General features: G+C 39.2%; 1 protein-coding gene across 1 annotated transcript in view; it reads right to left on the reverse strand.

The window, feature by feature from the left end:
* Positions 1-333: 333 nt before the first annotated feature.
* LOC127087669 (sugar transporter ERD6-like 6) overlaps positions 334-20,738 on the reverse strand; it is a 62,564-nt gene continuing 42,159 nt past the window's right edge. Inside the window, exons 2-5 of the mRNA XM_051028602.1 lie at positions 891-956; positions 743-802; positions 524-638; positions 334-446 (exon numbers count right to left, since the gene is read on the reverse strand). Of these exons, the coding sequence (XP_050884559.1) occupies positions 334-446; positions 524-638; positions 743-802; positions 891-956 (354 nt within the window). The remainder of the gene's footprint in view (positions 447-523; positions 639-742; positions 803-890; positions 957-20,738) is intronic.

A 20,738-nucleotide genomic window follows, 5' to 3' on the forward strand; every position in this document is an offset into this window, starting at 1 on the left:
TTCTTTTTATGCTTTTATAATATTAAAATACAAATACTGATATATGCTTATCATTTATATGATCCTCTTGCTATTTGAAATGTCATGAACCGAAACCACTGCTACTCTAATTGAAATGTATAATAACCACTCTCTTTCATTTATTTGTTTATAATCAATCAATTACAACAAAAATGCAAGTATGCTGCTAGATTAGAAAATCACACTGTTTTGGTATTTTTCATATTTAACAAGACCAAAGAGCACAAAAATGAATTGAGTTGATTCAGAAAAAAAAATATGAATGTGAATACATGAGTCAACACTAGCTGAAGTGCTACTCGAAAGGAAACTTCATCTGAAAAACTGTTGTATTTCTTCAAGAGTTTTTCCCTTTGTCTCGGGGACCCAAATGGCAACAAATCCTGTTGTGAAAACACACACTGCAGTATATATTGTGAAGGTTCCTGATAAAAACATAGGAAGCTTCTGGTTAGAAACAATAGATATTTATAGAAAATTAACATAGGCAATGCACACAAACCTCCCGAACTCCAATCCAAGAGCAAATTTGCTGTTAATGTAACCAACCAGGAAAAGAACAAATTGGCAAGTGTTGCAAAACTTCCAGCTAGGCCTTTGATGTTAATCGGAAGAATCTATTATGTAAAATATATTCAACACATCAACTATCACATTATATTACAACAAAGGTTTGTTCATATAGGGTTGTCATGCATATTATTATTGAAGAAAATTGTACCTCAGACATTATAATCCATGGCATTGCTCCTAATCCCAGAGAGAATGCAATAACCATGACCTGAAAGAAATTGAAAGTTTATAATAATGAAGTTAGGGAAACAAACAATAGAAACCATCATTTGTGTAATAAAGTTGTATTTACACACCACAACTCCAGCCACCGGTACGAGGCTCAATGTCGCATATAAATCAGAATCTGGTGATATATATTCCTGAGAGCAAATTCAACATAAAATATATTATCCATATAAAAAACCAAAAATATAAAGAAGAATTTACTGATATATAATCCTGTGAATCTGTGTTACAAATTTCTGAACATTTATGCATGAATGCATGTGTAATATCTAGTTAATGTATTATGTATATATAAAAATAAACAAAAAAAAATGTTCAAAAAATATAACAAAAAAAAAATTATTATTACCTTTGATTGGTAGAAGGTGTTTTAGATATTGCTGCCTCCTTTTTCTACATCGAGAAACAAATGGAACAGTTGGTGAAATTTAACCCATAATGCCTAGTCTCCATTGCTAGCATTGCAACACAATAATTATTGTTGAGAATACTCAATAAATGTATGAACCAAGAAAAATGAAACCAAAAATGAACAATAGCGAACGTCAGAAGAGAAACCAAGTAATATGAAGATTAGAAAAATACCTATGGTGTCAAAATCGAACAGCTAACAACAAATTAATAGAAGGAGGAAACGTCGTAGATCTAACAGAGGTGGAAGGAGAACGCCTTAGAAGTAACGAAAATCGTAGCAGTGAGAACCCTAACGTGAAAAAGAACGAAAATAACAGAGAGTGAAATAACAAAACGCACAGTATGTTATAATTTTAATGTTTACTAAAGGGGACCTTAGAGGGCGCTTGTGGAAAAAAAGCGCCCTCTAAAGGGGGCCTAAGAGGGCGCTTATGAAAGCGCTCTCTAAGGCTTTCCAAAAGCGCTTTATAAATTGGAAATGCACATGGACTTATAGAGCGCTTTTTTAAAAGCGCTCTCTAAGGGTAACCTTAGAGGGCGCTTTCTAAAAAGCGCCCTGTATTGTTGTCCCTCTATCTCCTCCTTATTTTTTCGCTTCACCTTAGAGGACGCTTTATTACAAAAGCGCCCTCTAAAGTGCGTTGTCTATTCCAGTTGTTCGCTCCTTATTTTTTCGCTTCACTTTAGAGTGCGCTTTTGTAATAAAGCGCCCTCTAAGGTGCGTTGTCTATTCCAGTTTTTGGCGTAGTGTGGGGAAGAAGACTTGAAAGTTATTTGATTTGAATTGCACTAAAGTCTATGAACTGAAGTGAATAATTTGAACAACTAGGCCAGGCGACCCGTATCCAAAGATATTCAAAATGGGGATAAGAATGCTCCCTCCCATTCCTTCTCCCATACTTAAGGCTCATGGCGTACAATTCACATCACAACTGACAAGTGTTGACAAGAGAATCTTTTTGTTGTGCATGAATGATGAAACATTGATCCAGTCTTGATGTCCCTTGTGTCTTCAAAGTCTTGCATGAGAAGTTTGAGTTGACATGAGATCTAGTGTGGTGCAAGTATAGAGTGTTGGTGTAAGCCCTAGAGGCCAATACTTTTGGTACTTGTATCGAATTATTTATTAATAATAAAAGGCTTTTCTTTATTATGTTTGTCTAAGAAAGTCCCTAGAATAGATAGTCCGTTTAATGTATCAAGTGTGACTTAATCATGAGATCACATTAAACATAAGGACACCATTCTTAAAGTATCCATAGTCGAGCTTTATTGTGAAGTGGGATAACATTAAAGCATTAAGACTATTATGTATATATACTGATGATCACATCTCATGGATCATGGATAATGAGTTATCAAGTCTTAAGCATAGGTATGAATATTAAGAGTAATATTTATACTGGATTGACCCGCTATGAGAATACTATATAGAATGTTATGCAAAGTGTCATAAGTTATTTTCATGGTGATAATGGTGTATACCACCCTTCGACCTGAAACCACTATGGACCCTAGATGTAGAGTCGAGTGCCTTATTGCCGATCAAACATTGTCCGTAACTGGATGACCATAAAGATAGTTGATGGATACTCCACGAAGCATGCTAAGGGACATGAGTGACCTAGATGGAATTTGCCCATCCTGCATAACATGATAAATGTCTATGGGCCCAATATTGAACTAGACAAGGATGACACGGTCTATGCCTTGTGTTCAATATAGACATAAGGGCAAAAGGGTAATTATACACATAAGTATTATCACAGAAGGAATTGTCAGATCACTTGACATTTTCGTGTCTTGGGTAGCAGTGATGTGTTGCTAGATACCGCTCACTGTTTATTATGTTAAATACGTGATTTAATAGAATTGTCAATGCCACGAAAACCTACAGGGTCATACACAAAAGGACGGATTGATGAGAGATAGAGTAACTAAGGAATACCGTAATGTACGGTGCACTTAAGTGAATTGTAGAACATCGTAAGGTACAGTGTACTTAAGTAGAATACGAAATATGGTAAGATACCACGCGCTTAAGTGATTTTGACATATTATAAGATATGGGTCATATACACTTGAGTGACTTTTTTTTAGCTTGCAGTCCACACAAGTGGTTCTATAAATAGAACTCTTGTGTAGAAGCATTTGTGCAGTTGCAATTTCGTTTCTCTCTCTCTCTCTCTCTCTCTCTCTCTCTCTCTCTCTCACTCAAAGCCTTCATTCGTAGCATCTAGCACTGAGATTGAAGGAATCCGTTCGTGTGGACTCAGTAGAGGCGTTGTCATCATTCAACGTTCGTGATCACTCCGTAGATCTGCATCAAAGGTTACAATCGCCACAAGAGGTAGCGATTCTACCACTGATCATGCTCATTCGTAAGGATCATTAAAGGAGAAATTTTAAATTCCACTGCGTTTTGCATCGCTCTTTTCCTTTCATAGAGGACTAATCACATTAAGTGATTGTCATACCCCAAAATTTGCCTGTTAATTTTTATGATAAATTGATTCATGCATGGCATTCATTTCACATTTGCATTCATTCATTAGCATACATTCTCATATAAATTATAAATTTTAATTTATTTATTATGTGATACAGATATAAAAAATAATAATAATTTTGGTTATCTGTATGATATAAAAAAATTATATATATATATATAAAAATAAAATAGTTTTAATTTAATGATAAATAAAAATAGATTTGAATTTTAATTGTATAATTAAAATTTTAAATTAATTTTATTTGTTAAAGCTCATTAAATTATAATAACTATTTTTTATAATTTAGTGACTCATGTTCCATTTATTCATTATTTATAAATAGTATTTATTTAGTAATTCACGTTTTTTACTTAATAAAGTTTATTTATAAGAGTAACATTTTTTAAAAGCCCATAAATTATAAAATAATTTTGGTTGATATAAGTAAGAATAATTTTGATTTTTCTTTTTTAAATGATGAAAGTAAAAATAGAAATAGGTTTAAATTTTAATTCAATTATGTAACTAAAATTTAAATTAATTTTTATTTGTTAAAAGTCATTTAAATTATTCATTATTTATAATAATATTTGTATTTAATAAATATTTAGCAAGGTTAAACCCTAACTCTCCTAAAGTATAGGAAGGGATCCAAATATTTAGCAAGGTTAAACCCTAAAGTATAGGAAGGGATCCAAATATTTAGCAAGGTTAAACCCTAAAGTATAGGAAGAGGTCCAAATATTTAGTAAGGTTAAACCCTAATCCACACCATTATAAATATTTCATATGGCTGCAAGAGAAGGGGACGAAAAAGAGGAGAGATACAGCAGAAGAAGATACACAAGGCAAGGCAGAAGCAAGAAGATTCACGGGCAGGGAAAAGAGAAGCAACCATAAAGCATTCATAGCCTGAATAAGAACAACACACATACAGTGAGCAAACTAGAAGAATCAGATCCCCAGTAAGTGTTCATTATGGAATTTGCATCCAGCATGATTACCTTGCAATACTCCTTAATTCATGCATGAATAATATTGGTTTAATATATATATATTGAGATGATGTATTCATGGTTTGGTGGATGTTGATATTGCTTTATTCAAGTATGCATCTGTTCTTGATATGTCATAGCATGTTGGAGAAATTCTGTTTGCATAATTAAAGAATTATATGTGTCATTTAATTATTATTATATGAGTGTTGTTTCTAGCATGATTATGTTTATTTCACATGTTGTTATTACATAGTAATGATGATGATGATATAATGGTGATAATATAAATCCTTGGTTGTCTTTAACATGTATGTGTAAGGTTTGTTTTATCATTATCACTTGCAGTAAAGAGAACTAATACATGAGTAGAATAATATAAGCTTCTTGATTTGTGCATGGCTATTTTTGTTATTGCATGATGATTACATATGATCTTATTTTATGTGTGTGGTTTGATATAAGATGAAGTTACAGGTTTGTTGTATTCACATGAAAGAAACAGCATGAGAAAAAATAAAGTAGCTTGCCGTAAGAGAGAAAGCTGTAACATGCATGGTGGTGTTGTGTCAAAATGGAAAAATCCATGTAGAATTAATATATATTTTAATGAAGGAGAATAAATAACAAATGGACCAACATGGCTCGTTGGTAGCTCCCCCCTCATTGCAATGTAGAGGTCTTGGGTTCGAGCCCCAGGTTTTACTATGTTACTCCCTTTCCACTCGATAATACGTCAATGTCCCTACAAGATAAATCATAGTCCCTCGAACGTTGCCTTCGAATATAGGACAATTTTACCCTCCTAAGGATAGGAAATACCTATAAAGATCTTTCCTGTTCTTTTCCGCCTTTCCTTATTGGATAAAAGAAAAGTCGGTGGCGACTCTTGCTATCCGCAACATTGCTTTTCAAAGCAAAAACACAAAGTCAGTTCACCGTATCACAGAACTGGCGACTCTGCTGGGGAATCTTAAAAAGCGAGGTTACCTTAAAGATAAGATCACTTATGTTTTTGAATTGTTTCTTTGTCTGATTTACTTTTAAGGGATTGTTTGGGTATTCTATGCTTGAGTGAAAGATCCTACACCCGGATCTAGTGTACCTTAGGTAAGTAGCAAGAGATCATCGCGACTGTCCGGCGTATACTGGAATGGTTAAAATGATGGCTACGGTTAATGTGACACTTTGGATGTCCTGATGTTCCTCATGTTTACTTGAGGAAAAATTTGGCGTTTGCGTGGTGTCATCAAAGCATTAACCAGACCTTTAGAACCCTAATTGACTCATCCTAGCCATTAGAAAGTAGTGAGATAACTGACTTCGGTTCCGACTGGGGTTGGTTGATACTCGATACTACACTCTTTGAGATTGGACTTTAGGGAAATTTTGGTCAACCGCTTGGTGTTGCACTGAAGTGGACTTAAGGAAAGGTCAATGATTTGAGATCCTTCTAGAACCCGGTTACTATTCTAGGACAGGTTGAACCAACCAAACTTCAGTGGGGAGGGTACTTACCTATGGAACTCATGCAAGCCTTAAAACCTAGGAATGATTGTGGTGTGACTTGTTTGTGCTTGTTACTTACTTTACATCATAACATCATAACATCATGACATCATGGCATTGTACTAACCATTTCGAGGACTTAGGGATTTAACTTTGCTCTGTTTTGTAGGGCTATGGCTTCCCGGAAGACCATCCGGATCAATTTTGTAGCGACCTCTCCTCAACTCAAGGATTTAGTGTCGGAACTTCCCGATCATGCTCAGTTCATCAAGAAACATGGTTATCTCCTCCATTTAGTTACCACCAGTCTCAAGGAAGATATGATGAGAGTTCTATTCCAGTTCTTCGATCCTAAACATCATTGCTTCACCTTCCCAGATTATCAGTTGGTACCCACATTAGAAGAATTTTCCAGATTGCTTGGGATACCTATCCTTGATCAAACACCTTTCAGTGATTTAGAAAAGATTTCATGGTCTGAAGAGGTTGTCGCGGCTTTACACATGACAAAGTCCGACATTGAAACTAATTGGGTAACAAGAAGTGAAGTTAAGGGTTTACTTGCCAAATTTCTGATAAATAAGGCCCGAGAATTCCTAAAAGCTATGAGTGTCCACGCTTTCGAAGATGTTCTAGCATTACTAATTTATGGTTTGGTGCTATTTCCTAATCCGGATCAATTCATAGACATGAATGCTGTTAAGATATTTCTCACTCATAACCCTGTGCCCACCTTGCTTGGAGACATTTTGCATTCCCTTCACACTCGTACTATGAAAAGGCAAGGGACTCTCATGTGCTGCGTACCTTTATTATCTAGGTGGTTTATTTCGCACCTTCCTCAATCAGTCTTGAAGAATGAGCAAAATTTGAAATGGTCTCAAAGGATAATGTCGCGCTCCCATTCAGACATCCATTGGTGTCCCCAACCCAAAGAAAATGTTATCATCATTGACCGTTGTGGAGAATTCTCTAACGTACCACTCCTGGGGATAAGAGGAGGTATTACTTATAATCCTGCTTTAGCCCTACGCCAGTTTGGTTATGCTCGAAGAGATGGTCCACATGAAATAATTATCCAAGGCACTGTGTTTGACTATGACAACGACTCTCAAGGTCTCCGTCAAAGGTTTGTACGAGCTTGGGGCATGGTGAAAAGAAGTACTTTAGGATAGAAAAACTCTATTCCTATGGAACCTTATCTCAAATGGGTACGCGCCAGAGCTCGTGAGCTTATCATGCCATATCTTGCAATCGGACCTCTGATTGTTGAACCAAAAGTTGAAGGAGGTACCCCTCAGATCATTCCTTATCCAGATATGCCTACCAATGTTGAAGAATTGAAGAAATCTTGGATCTGGTTGAGAGAGGAAAGGGATACTTTTGAAGCTCAGTTCTGTGCTGAAAGGAAGAAAGTATTAGAGCTCACCAGCCAGCTTAATGAGGAACGAAGTCTCAATGCATATCTCTGCCCAAAAAGAAGCCGTCCCTGGGAGACTTGAGCTTTCATTTTTTCTTGTAATGAACATTGATTAAAGAAATTATTAATAAAAGTTCCCCTTTTTGGTGGTTTACGCAAAGTTAAATTCCAAAAGTCTTTGAAAACATTTCATACATTGCATAGCATAACATAACATTGCATAACAGGTACTCTAAAGGATCAATGTTCTCACGGTCTTCCTCTCAAACAGAAAAATGGCCCTCGAACAAACTGTCAAGGATCTCCAGGCTCAGAATACTCAGTTCCAGGAGATGATCTTGAACTTATCCAAGGGGCAGGAGGAACTGAAGACTCTATTGCTCGAGAAGAAGAAAGACAAGAAATTTGTGAGTTACATTAACCCGGGAAGAAGGCTTAAAGGACAGGCTCCAGGAGTCAAGATTGGAATTCCGAAGGATAAAGAAGATGAGACAGAAAATGATTCGGAAGATGAGAATGTTGATCCCTTCAACCCTGAGGACGACTATGAAAATTATGAAAATGAACAGTACTCTCCGAAAGATGATAAGTATAAGTTGCTGGAAGAACGTATGCTAGTTATGAAGGGTCAGAAGGCGCCCGGTCTGGATTTCGAAAGCTTATGTCTGGTCTCTGATGTGGTCATTCCTCGCAAATTCAAGGTCCCCGCTTTCACTAAGTATGATGGTGCGTCTTGTCCTCAGATGCATCTGAGAGCTTATGTGAGAAAGATCCAGCCGTATACCACTGATAGGAAGCTATGGATCCATTTCTTCCAAGAGAGTCTGTCTGGCACACAGTTAGAGTGGTATTATCAGCTCGAGAGCTCTAACATCCGCACCTGGACTGATTTAGCGACAACTTTCTACAAGCACTACCAGTATAATTCTGAATTAGCGCCTACTCGGCTACAGCTGCAGAATATGACTATGGGCTCTAAAGAAAGCTTCAAAGAATATGCTCAAAAATGGAGAGACTTGGCTGGCAGAGTCAAACCCCCTATGACTGATCGAGAATTAATGGACATGTTCATGGGTACACTGACTGGCCCATTCTACAGCCATCTATTGGGAAGTTCCTCATCGGGTTTCACTGAACTTATATTGACGGGTGAACGTGTTGAAAGCGGCATTCGAAGTGGAAAGATACAGACGGCTACCTCTGCAAGCACCAAAAAGTCCTATCAGGGGAAGAATGAATCAAATGTTGTGTACGGTCAAAGGGGTCATAACAAGAAAAATCGTGACCATACTGTTGGAGCAGTTACGATTGCAACACCGCCATCTCAAAACTTCCAACACAGACAAGACAGGCCAAGAAGGCAGTTTACCAAGATCAATATGACTTTAGCACAAGCACTGCAGGGTATGCTAAAAGCAAATTTAATTACCCTCAGAGATCCTCCTGCAAATCCCAACACTACTTCTCCTCGTTATAATCCCAATGCCAGGTGTGCATATCACTCCGATAGCCTCGGGCATGATACAAACGATTGTTGGTTGTTGAAGAATAAGATTCAAGATATGATCGACGCTGGAGAAATTGAATTTGATCCTCCGGAGACTCCTAATGTCATCATTGCTCCTATGCCTAATCATGACAAGACTGTTAATGCTGTGGATGACAATTCTCACATTACTAATGTAGCTGACTTAGCATCTCCTCTCCTGATCATCAAGAAGAATTTATTGCAAGCTGGTTTATTTCCAGGTTGTGCTGAAAATTGCGATCTCTGTATACTCCGACCCAATGATTGCTTGAAGTTGAGGAATGGTATTCAACGGCTGATGGATGATCGTACAATTCTCTTTGAAAAGATTCCTAAGGTGGAAAACCCTATTGAAGAAATATCTGTGATTGCTAGGTCCAAAGTTCCAGTGAAGATTACCGCTACTAGAGTGCCTGTGAAGATTACTGCTGAGCCCAAGGTAGCTCCCCTAATTATTACTGCACCTGGCCCAATACCGTATTCCTTCAGCAAAGCCATTCCGTGGAATTATGGAGGTGATGTTTACATCCACGACATAAAGCAAGATGATAATTCTGTTAATCCTAATGACGTTGACATTATTGGGACTAGTAAAATTACTCGAAGTGGAAGGATCTTCTCTCCAGAAATCTCACCTCCCGCTCGAGGACAGGGACCAATAATCAATCCTTCTCAGTCAAAGACACCAGTCGAAGTTACTACCGAAGATGTTGCCAAGCAGGAAATGGAAGAAATGCTGAAAATCATCCGTAAGAGTGATTTTGATGTGGTAGAACAGCTGGGGCATACTCCGTCTAAAATTTCGATGTTATCCTTGTTGTTATCTTCTGAATCTCACGCTAGTGCGTTGATAAAATTCTTGAAGACCGCTCATGTACCTCAGGAGACATCTGTCGATCAGTTAGAAAATTATGTTGCTAACTTGGCTGTTGATAATGGCATAGGCTTTTCTGATGCTGACCTGACACCAGCAGGAAAGAATCACAATAAAGCTCTGCATATCTCCATTGAGTGTAAGGGGATCACCTTGTCTCATGTGTTGATCGACAATGGCTCTTCTTTGAATGTGCTACCGAAAGCTGTGCTCGATAAGCTTGACTGTAAAAGCATTGAACTGAAACCTAGTGACGTTGTGGTGTGTGCTTACGATGGTGCGAAGAGTGTTGTCCATGGTGAAGTGGTTCTCCCTATCAAGATAGGACCTCAAGTCTTCAACACTACGTGTTACGTAATGAACATTCGTCCTGCCTATTCCTGCTTGCTGGGACGCCCTTGGATCCATGGGGCAAGTGTTGTAGCTTCGTCTCTCCATCAAAAGCTGAGGTATCCAATAGAGGGAAAGATTGTCACTGTGTGTGGAGAAGAAGAGTATATTGTCAGTAGTGTGCATACCTTCAGATACGTCGAGATGGATGGTGAATTCTTTGAGACTCCTTCTCAGTCATTTGAAGTAGTTCCTCCGACCAGTCCTGTCCTTAAGCCAACTTCCCGTGTGCCCAAGGTTATTCGTGCTCCTCCTGCTATGATTTCTCTGAAAGATGCTCAAGCTGTGGTTGAATATGGTGGTCGTACTGGCTGGGGTCAACTGATCGAGGTACCGTACAAGTCTGATAAATTTGGCCTGGGGTTTAGCTCTGAAAAGATAGTCAAAGATCAGATTAATGCTGTAGAAGATGTTGATAGCGATTGCGACTTGGATAGCTGGGTTTTCCCAACAATTGGTGACGGACTCAATAATTGGAAGGATGAAGACACCATCCCGATTTCCTTTAGTCAGGAGTAATTGTTATTGCTTATTTTAGTGTTTCAAATTTTGTAATTTTTATTATGAACAATTGAACTTCTTAAAGCATTGTGCCTATGCCCGGGGCACAATAGCTAATTTGTTCAGGGTTTTGTCATTTTCATAAGCATATTCACATTCAATAAATCAATGGACTTTTTGCATTCAAATATTGCGCTCTTTATCTTTCCTGTCATCTTTCAAATAAGCTATGTTTTCTTACACATACTCACGTAACAAATTGCAGATCCATATCCACTATGGATCCTGTTGATAATAATTCTGCTACTGTTAATTATGGATTTAAAAATCCGATCTACCAAGCCGAGGATGGAAGTGAGGAAGATTGCGAAGTTCCTGGAAAGCTTGCCAGACTGTTACTGCAAGAAGAAAAGACTATACAGCCGCATGAGGAATTAATTGAAATTGTAAATCAGGGTACTGTAGTAGACAAGAAAGAAGTTAAAATAGGAGCAGGCTTGGAAAACAGTGTCAAAGAAAGATTAATTCAGATGTTACATGACTATGTAGAGATTTTTGCTTGGTCTTGTGAAGACATGCCAGGATTGGATACTGATATAGTAGTACATCGTTTGCCGATGAAGGAAGATTGTCATCCTGTTAAGCAAAAGGTTCGTCGCATGCGTCCTGAAATGTCTGAGAAAATCAAACCCGAGGTTATGAAACAATTTAATGCAAGTTTTCTAGTTGTTACTTCTTATCCTCAATGGGTTGCTAATGTGGTACCAGTGCCAAAGAAGGATGGTAAGGTGCGAATGTGTGTAGATTACAGAGATTTGAATAAAGCAAGTCCCAAAAATGACTTTCCACTTCCGCACATTGATGTTCTGGTAGATAACACCGCTCAACACAAGGTATTCTCATTCATGGATGGATTCTCAGGTTATAACCAGATTAAGATGGCACCTGAAGACATGGAGACAACTACGTTTGTGACGCAATAGGGCACTTTCTGTTACAAAGTAATGCCATTCGGTTTAAAGAATGCAGGGGCAACATACCAGCGTGCTATGGTGGTTTTGTTCCATGATATGATCCATCATGAAATAAAGGTATATGTGGATGACATGATAGCCAGATCTCATACTGAAGAAGAACATCTCGATCATTTATACAAACTGTTTGAGAGGTTGAAGAAATACAAGTTGAGATTGAACCCGAACAAATGCACCTTTGGAGTAAGATCCGGTAAACTCTTGGGCTTTATTGTCAGTGGTAAAGGAATTGAGGTTGACCCGGCTAAGGTGAGAGCTATTCAAGAAATGCCAGTTCCCCGTACAGATAAAGAAGTCAGAGGTTTCTTGGGATGCTTGAATTACATTGCCCGATTTATCTCCCATTTAACTGCTACTTGCAAACCCATCTTCAAATTACTGAGGAAAAATCAAGAGATAATATGGAATGATGAATGTCAAGAAGCTTTTGACAAAATTAAGAAGTATCTCCAAGAACCTCCAATTCTGATGCCACCAGTTGAAGGAAGACCTCTAATCATGTATTTGACCGTGTTAGAAAATTCAATGGGGTGTGTGCTGGGGCAACATGACGAGTCTGGTCGAAAAGAGCATGCAATATACTACCTTAGCAAAAAGTTTACCGACTGTGAAACAAGATACTCACTGCTTGAGAAAACTTGATGTGCTTTGGCTTGGGTTGCTCGCTGACTAAGACAGTATATGTTGAATCATACCACTTTATTGATTTCTAAGATGGATCCTATCAAATATATATTTGAGAAACCTGCTCTCTCCGGAAGAATAGCAAGATGGCAGATGATTTTAACAGAGTATGATATCCAGTATACTACCCAGAAAGCAATCAAAGGAAGCGTGTTAGCTGATCATTTGGCTCATCAAGCGGTTGATGATTACCAATCTATGAATTTTGAGTTCCCTGATGAGGATGTTATGCTTGTTACTGATTATGAAGAACCTGGACCGGATGAAGGAGCCGAACTGGGATCCCGATGGACTATGGTTTTTGATGGATCTTCTAATGCATTGGGCAATGGTGTTGGTGTTGTAATTATTTCTCCCAAGGGTTTCCATACGCCTTTCACTGCTAGACTATGTTTTGATTGTACCAATAATATGGCTGAGTATGAAGCATGTATTTTGGGACTCAGAGCTGCTATAGACCTGAGAATCAAGTTTTTGAGTGTGTACGGAGACTCAGCCTTAGTAATCAGTCAGATCAAAGGAGAATGGGACACTAAACATCCGAATCTCATCCCTTATCGAGAGCGGGTGTTGACATTAATCCCATACTTTGAAGAGATTACATTTGAACATATTCCACGAGAAGAGAATCAGTTGGCAGACGCATTGGCTACCATGTCATCTATGTTCAGAGTCAGATGGGACAATGAAGCTCCCATGATCACCATTAAACGATTAGATGAACCAGCATATTGTTATGAACTTAATGCTGATGAAGTAGAAGAGAAACCTTGGTTCCACGAAGTAAAAAGATATTTAGAAACTCAGGAATACCCTGAAGGGGCATCCATCAATGACAAAAAATTTCTGAGGAAGTTCTCCGCTAAATTCTTTTTGAGTAATGGAGTATTATACAAACGTAATCATGATTCGACTTTGCTTCGCTGTGTGGATAAAAAGGAAGCAGAAAAGATTATGGAAGACATGCATGACGGTATTTTTGGGACTCATTCTAGTGGACATACGTTGGCCAAGAAGATTCTGAGATCAGGGTATTATTGGTCAACCATGGAAGCCGATTGCCACCATCACTCCAGAACTTGTCACAAGTGCCAGATCTATGCGGACAAAGTACATGTACCTCCTGCTCCATTGAACGTGTTGACAGCCCCTTGGCCCTTTGCAATGTGGGGCATTGATATGATTGGAGAGATTAAACCTACTACTTCTAATGGACATCATTTCATTCTTGTTGCTATTGATTACTTTACGAAGTGGATAGAGGCAGCCTCATTTGCTTTTGTCACCAAGAATGTGGTGGCACGGTTCATCAAGAATAGTCTTATTTGTCGGTATGGCATCCCTGAAAGAGTTATCACTGATAATGGTACTAATTTGAACAACAAGATGATTACTGAACTCTGCACGCAGTTCAAAATAAAACACCATAACTCTTCTCTGTATCGGCCAAAGATGAATGGCACCGTAGAAGCTGCTAATAAGAATATTAAGAAGATTATACAAAATATGACAGTAACATACAAAGACTGGCATGAGATGTTACCATTTGCTCTTCATGGTTATCTCACTTCAGTACGCACTTCGACAGGGGCAACTTCTTTCTCTTTAGTCTACGGAATGGAAGCCGTTTTACCAGTGGAAGTTCAGATTCCCTCTCTAAGAATTATGAAAGATGCAGGCTTAGATGAAGATGAATGGATTCATACTCGACTCGATCAGATAAATTTGATTGATGAAAAGAGACTTGCGGCTGTTTGTCATGGACAGATGTATCAGAAGCGCATGACCCAGACATTTAATAAAAAAGTCAAGAGACAGGTGTATCAAATTGGCGACTTGGTGATAAAGCGTATCATTCTACCACAAGGTGATCCTAGAGGCAAATGGACTCCCACATACGAAGGGTCATTTGTAGTTAAGAAGGTATTCTCGGGTGGAGCCATGATGCTTGCTACAATGGATGGCGAAGATTTCCCGCATCCCGTGAACGCGGACATAGTTAAAAAATACTACGCATAAAAGAGACCCGCTAGGTCGACATATCTAGGCAAAAGTAAGGGCATCCCGGTGAACCAAAAGGGTTCGGGCAAAAATTAGGGATAAACATATAAAAATGTACACCCGGAAAGTCGAAAACCTGAAAAGGCGACTTAGGCAAAAAAGGGTATCCTGGTGGACTGAAAACCTGAAAAGCCGGTCGAGGCAAAAATTAGGGATTAAAGCGTATGACTATGTCCCGTTCTCGGTCAGCTTCACCAGAGTCAAAGAGACTGAACAAGCCAATCACTTCTATCCGACATCAAGAGATGAGATGCTTGAAGACATAATAGCAGTAGTAGAATTAAAATCAATAGGACTTTTTTTCATAGCTGTTTGTTCTTTGCTTTCTTGACAATTTCCTCTTACTAGGATTTTTGTCTCCTTGTATTAAAATTGCTTGTTTATAGGCCCTCTTTCAAAATCAATACAATTTTATTTCCAAAAAGATACTTTTGTTTTACTTTCTCCGTTTTGTTTGCATAAACGTCCATTGATTTAATTCGAATTGATATATGAATTTGAATATGATTGATGTTTACCAAAAATACATGCATAAAATAGAAATAGCAATTACTAAAAGACTTTAGGATCAAGGATAAGGTTTAACCATGCGTTCTAACAAATCCGGTTGCAAATCCTATTCCCCAGCAAAACCAGTTATTCCCAGAAGAAATTGGCACTACTAGACAGAATGGTCATCTCTTTTATCCCCAGTCAGGTTCTGTTGAATATTTCTACCATCAGACAGAAATCAAATATCCCCAGCTAAGAAAGGGTCATCAATACAAATATCTCCAACCAGAATATCGGGATTTATTTTCCCATGGCAAAAAATTTCAGACGCATAATTCATTCATGCATCATTTCACAGCATATACATGCAGGCAATGTTCGCATTTATTTTCAAGAGCATAAAACATCTCATGCATCATGACATGGCATGAGGCTAACTCTTTTTTTTCCAAGTTAATTATCCTCCTGATATAGTCAAAATAAAGATTCATTCAGACGGATATCTTTATCGATTACATTCAAGATTCAGATACATCTTTCAGATATAATCCATATGAATATTCATTCTGACAAGCATTCTGATATCCTCCTAATGATGGCATCTTTAAGCCCATCCCAGACATTTATTGAAAATACAACATATACAAATATTATCAGATATATGTAATACCCCAAAATTTACCCTTCATTTTCCCTGGAAGCATACGCTTTATACCTCATGCATGCATTCATTTTTTAGGTCATTTAGCATTTACATTTCATCATGGCAATCGGAATCGGATCCAAGAAGCTTGAACATCATCCAGGACACTTTGTGGGCTCTATTTAGATGATCAGTCAACACAAGGGAAAGACTTGAGTTACTTCCAACAGGGGTCTATTCGTCAGTCAAAACGTTAATCTTGAAGGAGCAAAGGTTTGTTCATGAGCTGTCATGCTCGCTAGGCGAAGCCCACGTGTTTTGAAAAAAATATAATAAATAATAAATAAATAAATAAATAAATAAAAAATCTTGGACTTGGACCTCTCTCATTTGAGCCCACAGGTCCACAAAAATCAGGTTATAAATTCAGAGTTTCAGTGAAACAAAAGGCATTTTATTCCTATTACCCCGTCTGGGAAAAAGATAGTGAGAGAAGAGCTAACAGAGTTCAGAGCAACCTCCAGGCAACTCTGAAAGGTTCATTCTGACTCACACACTTTCAGCTCAAGCAAACCCTCATATTGGTTTGCAAATCCAGCCGTACCATTTGATTTCAACCGATCTCTCCAATCAGGTTTGCCCTTATTCCCATTACCTTTGTGCTTTGAAGTTGAATACTCTGAATGTTTGAGGTATGATGGATGAATTTCATTAGGTTTTTTCCCACGGGTTCATAATTATGTATGAATGTATAAATAATGTCTTGAATGCTTAATCGTTTAATTTCTGAAGTGTATGCCACAGGGTTTGAGGTTTCTGAAACCATACTGTTATCCATGAAAAACCATACTGTTTTGCTCTAATCTGACTTACGTTTGTCATAGCATGTTTTCTCCTAATCCTTATCTTGTTTCACTAACCCTTTTGTTGAGTTTTTGTGAAGGCTCACATGACTTTTGCAGGGATAGCTCGTTGGATATTCCACTTTGCTCGTGGGATACCATTTGGGAGATTTATTCTGATTGCCTTGTTGGCATATTTACTTTATACATGTTTGTTTTGTATGTGTTCGTATCCCCGCAGGTAGCGCGATTCCTTCATCAAGGACTGCCTTTTTGCATGAGCATCCCAAACCCTAACCCTTCATTGATTTTTCTTCTCCTAAACACACGTTTACTCCTTCTAATACAAGTGAGTAAGTCTCCAAAGGTCGAGCATCCGGTAGATTGCGTAGTAACGTCGTCCGCCCCAAAACATAATCCTTAACCCCGTAGTTAGCCGAACTACGACTTGCTCTGATTCTCATTCCAGATGAGATACGTAGGCATAAGACGCGATGTCTTAGCGAGCACACATCCCCCCAACCCATAGGTCAGCCGAGCTACGAAGACTCTAATTCTCGTATTCAGATGAGATACGTATGCAGTGGATGCGACATCCGCGCGAGTCATTTTCATTTAACCCCTTTTTTAGTAAACAACACAAGATAAACTCACACCCTTTAGACAAGAACTACAAAAATGGATCCCGTAGAGTACTACGGATGCGTAGGGGTGCTAATACCTTCCCTTCGCATAACCGACTCCGGAACCCAAGATTTGGTTGCGAGACCTTGTCTTTTCCTTTCCTCTTTTCAGGTTTACTTCGAGCGTTTCCTTTCCCTCCTTTGGGATAAATAACGCACGGTGGCGACTCTTCTGTCATTTTCTTTCGCCGGTTGTTTTTTCGCACACTGTATTTTTCAGGTTGCGACAGCTGGCGACTCTGCTGGGGACCCGGTTTCCCTAAGTGAGTCCCTCCTAGCTTTTGTAGTTTGTTTGTTTATTGGGTGTTCATGCTTTTGTACAGTTATTTATTTACCTACTTTACCTTATTGCATTGTGTACATATCATTGTTGTATCTGTTGGCTGGCTATGGCTGCTTGGTGATCTTTGTGAGATGAGTTCTATACCCGAACTCGAGTGCACATAGGATAGGAGAATGGCATAGTCTTGTCGACTTGTGTGGAGTTATTCCTTAGCAAGTTGACTTGCAAGCCCATTCACTTGGTGGAGGTCATGTTGAGATCAATAATGTCACACAAGTAAGTTGTGGTTAGACATTACTTTTTCCAATATAGACCTTAGAAGCCGAGGACCTTAGTTTACCAAACCCATCTTGGCCTATTCGTAGGATGTAGTGCAAAAGTCGTTCAAGTGTAAGATTTGATACGATTGTTACGCGATACTACACTCATAAGAGTCTCTCTTGAGAATATTTTTGGAATACGAGTAGTCGTTCCTCCGATAATATCCGAAAGATGGGATTATGACTATGGGAACCTTTTGTAGAACATGTTTGGCAGGTTTAAACCTTAGTACACTCCTTTTGGGTGGTTCTTAACCTAAACTCCATGCTCGTGACTTGCAACAAACCCTTGATTCATGGTTGATCCGATCAGGTATCCTTAATATCACTGAAACTTGGGTGTTGATAAGGTGTAAACCATAATCCACTAAAATGGGTGGTTGATATTAAGGATAACATGATCCATCCCATGACCTTTGTTTGGTGTGCTCTTAATTTCTCTCTAGACAGTGCAACCTGACAGATGTTCAAGCAGATACAGCGATCCTGATTCCCATGCCACTGCACTGCATTCACATCATTTTGCATCACATCATTTTGCATTCATAATCATTCACACATGTTTATCCATTTCTGTGGGGTTTATATCTTCTACTTGATTCTAGTCGGAATTTTCTTGGTTCTCATCAACGACTTAGTCTTTTTTTTTTACATCGTTTATCTATTGAGAGACTGGAATCAAGGGGGTAGAATACCTTTGGAATTGATAAACATGTCATTGCATTTACATATTCATTAGCATGTCTTGCATAACAGGTACCGCCACAGTGTTCTCAGTTTGTTTGGTGTTCCATCATCAGGATAGCTGACCCAGGCATTCACCGGTACGGTACCCACAGAAACCAACAGAGAGTAATGGAAAGCCTACAGGCAGAGTTCGCCGAGATGAAAATACGCATGAATCAATTCATGGATGTGGTTCAAGGGGTGGCTCAGGGACAGCAAGAGCTCAGGCAGATGATACAGAGGAATCCCCCTGCTCAACCAGAGACGGTGACTGATCCTCCAGCTGGAGAGGCTAATGGACCCAATGGACCGGGGCCTATCCCAATCCTACATGTCACCTCCGGTCAACAGCCCGTTCATGATGATCAGGACGATCAGTTCCCCCTGCTGTAGGAAGACTTTGGTATGGGTCATGGTGTGGACCCCATGTTTAGAAGATTGGAAGAGAGGTTGAAGGCAGTGGAAGGACAGAATCCTCTGGGAGTAGATGTTGCTGACTTGGGGCTGGTCCCAGGTGTGAGAGTGCCACCAAAATTCAAGGTCCCGATATTTGACAAATACAATGGCAACTCTTGCCCGAAGACCCATGTGCAAGCCTATTTCCGTAAAATGGTTGCATACTCCAATGACGAAAAGTTGCTTATGTACTTTTTCCAGGACAGCCTAGCTGGGGCATCCTTGGAATGGTATATAAGGTTGGACAGAGCCCACATCCGTTGCTGGAGGGATTTGGCTGAGGCTTTCGTGAAGCAGTATCAGTATAATACAGACATGGCTCCGGACAGAACTCAACTTCAAAATCTGTCTCTTAAAAGCGATGAGTGCTTCAGAGAATACGCTCAATGCTGGAGAGAAACAGCTTCCCGTGTTCAACCTCCTATGTTGGAGAAGGAAATGGCTAACATGTTCATGAACACTCTGCCAGGACCTTATTTGGAGCGCCTGGTGGGTTGCAATGCCTCCAATTTTGTTGATGTAGTCTCTACCGGAGAGAGGGTGGAGAATTACCTAAGGACATACGAGACCCAGAGTGAAGGTGGATCCTCATCAGGGGTGAAGAAGCCGTTCATTCAGGGACAGAAGAGGAGAGAAGGGGATGCAAGTGCCATATCTTCTTATCAGAACAGGGATAACCGGAGGAATAACTTTCAGAACTATCATCAGCAACCGTATGTTGCGGCTGTGACCATTCCAGCTACAACACCACTACAACAACAACCACAACGTCAACCAGCTCAGTACCAACCATAACAACCGGGTAATAGACCCGCCCATCAACAGAGGCCAAGGACGATGGACCGGCGTTTCGACACTCTTCTAATGTTGTGCGCTCAGTTGCTTTCTAGTCTTCAACAACTACAACTTGTGCAGTTGCGCACTCTGGCTCCTCCCGTTGGTAGGCTTCCGATGGGTTATGATGCCAACGCTAGGTGTAGCTTCCACTCTGGGGCACCTGGCCACAATATTGAGAACTGCAAAGCTTTTAAGCACGTAGTTCAGGACCTCATTGATTCAAAGGCCGTTAACTTTGCACCAGCTCCTAATATCGTCAACAATCCCATGCCCTAGCATGGTGGAGCCAACGTTAACATGGTTGAAGGAGAAGTCAAATTAGTCTTTGCGGTCAACAATGAAGATGGGGATAGTGATTGCGACATCGATAACTGGGTGCATCCGAGGATCCCGGGTGAAGTTCTCAACAATTGGTCTTCTGAGGAGATTGTCCAAGTCACTTGTCTGGAGGAGTAATTTTCTTTGTTTATTCATGCATATCCAAGTCTTACGTTCTGCCAGGCGTAATGACTCATTGTAGGGCTCATCTATGTGACACTTGCATTTTTTATCATAAATAAAGGACGTCTTTTTGCATTCAAATATTCCGTTCCCTGTCTTTCTATTTTTGCAGTTTTTCAAAAAAAATGGCAATGTTTTGTTTAGTTTCCACTTTTTTTTTCACACTCATAAGCACATACCATCACTCATGCAGATGCACATCACCGGATCCTATTGATAACGGTTCTGCTA

This window comes from Lathyrus oleraceus, chromosome 1 (genome assembly GCF_024323335.1).
Source record: "Lathyrus oleraceus cultivar Zhongwan6 chromosome 1, CAAS_Psat_ZW6_1.0, whole genome shotgun sequence".
Classification (NCBI taxonomy): Eukaryota; Viridiplantae; Streptophyta; class Magnoliopsida; order Fabales; family Fabaceae; genus Lathyrus; species Lathyrus oleraceus.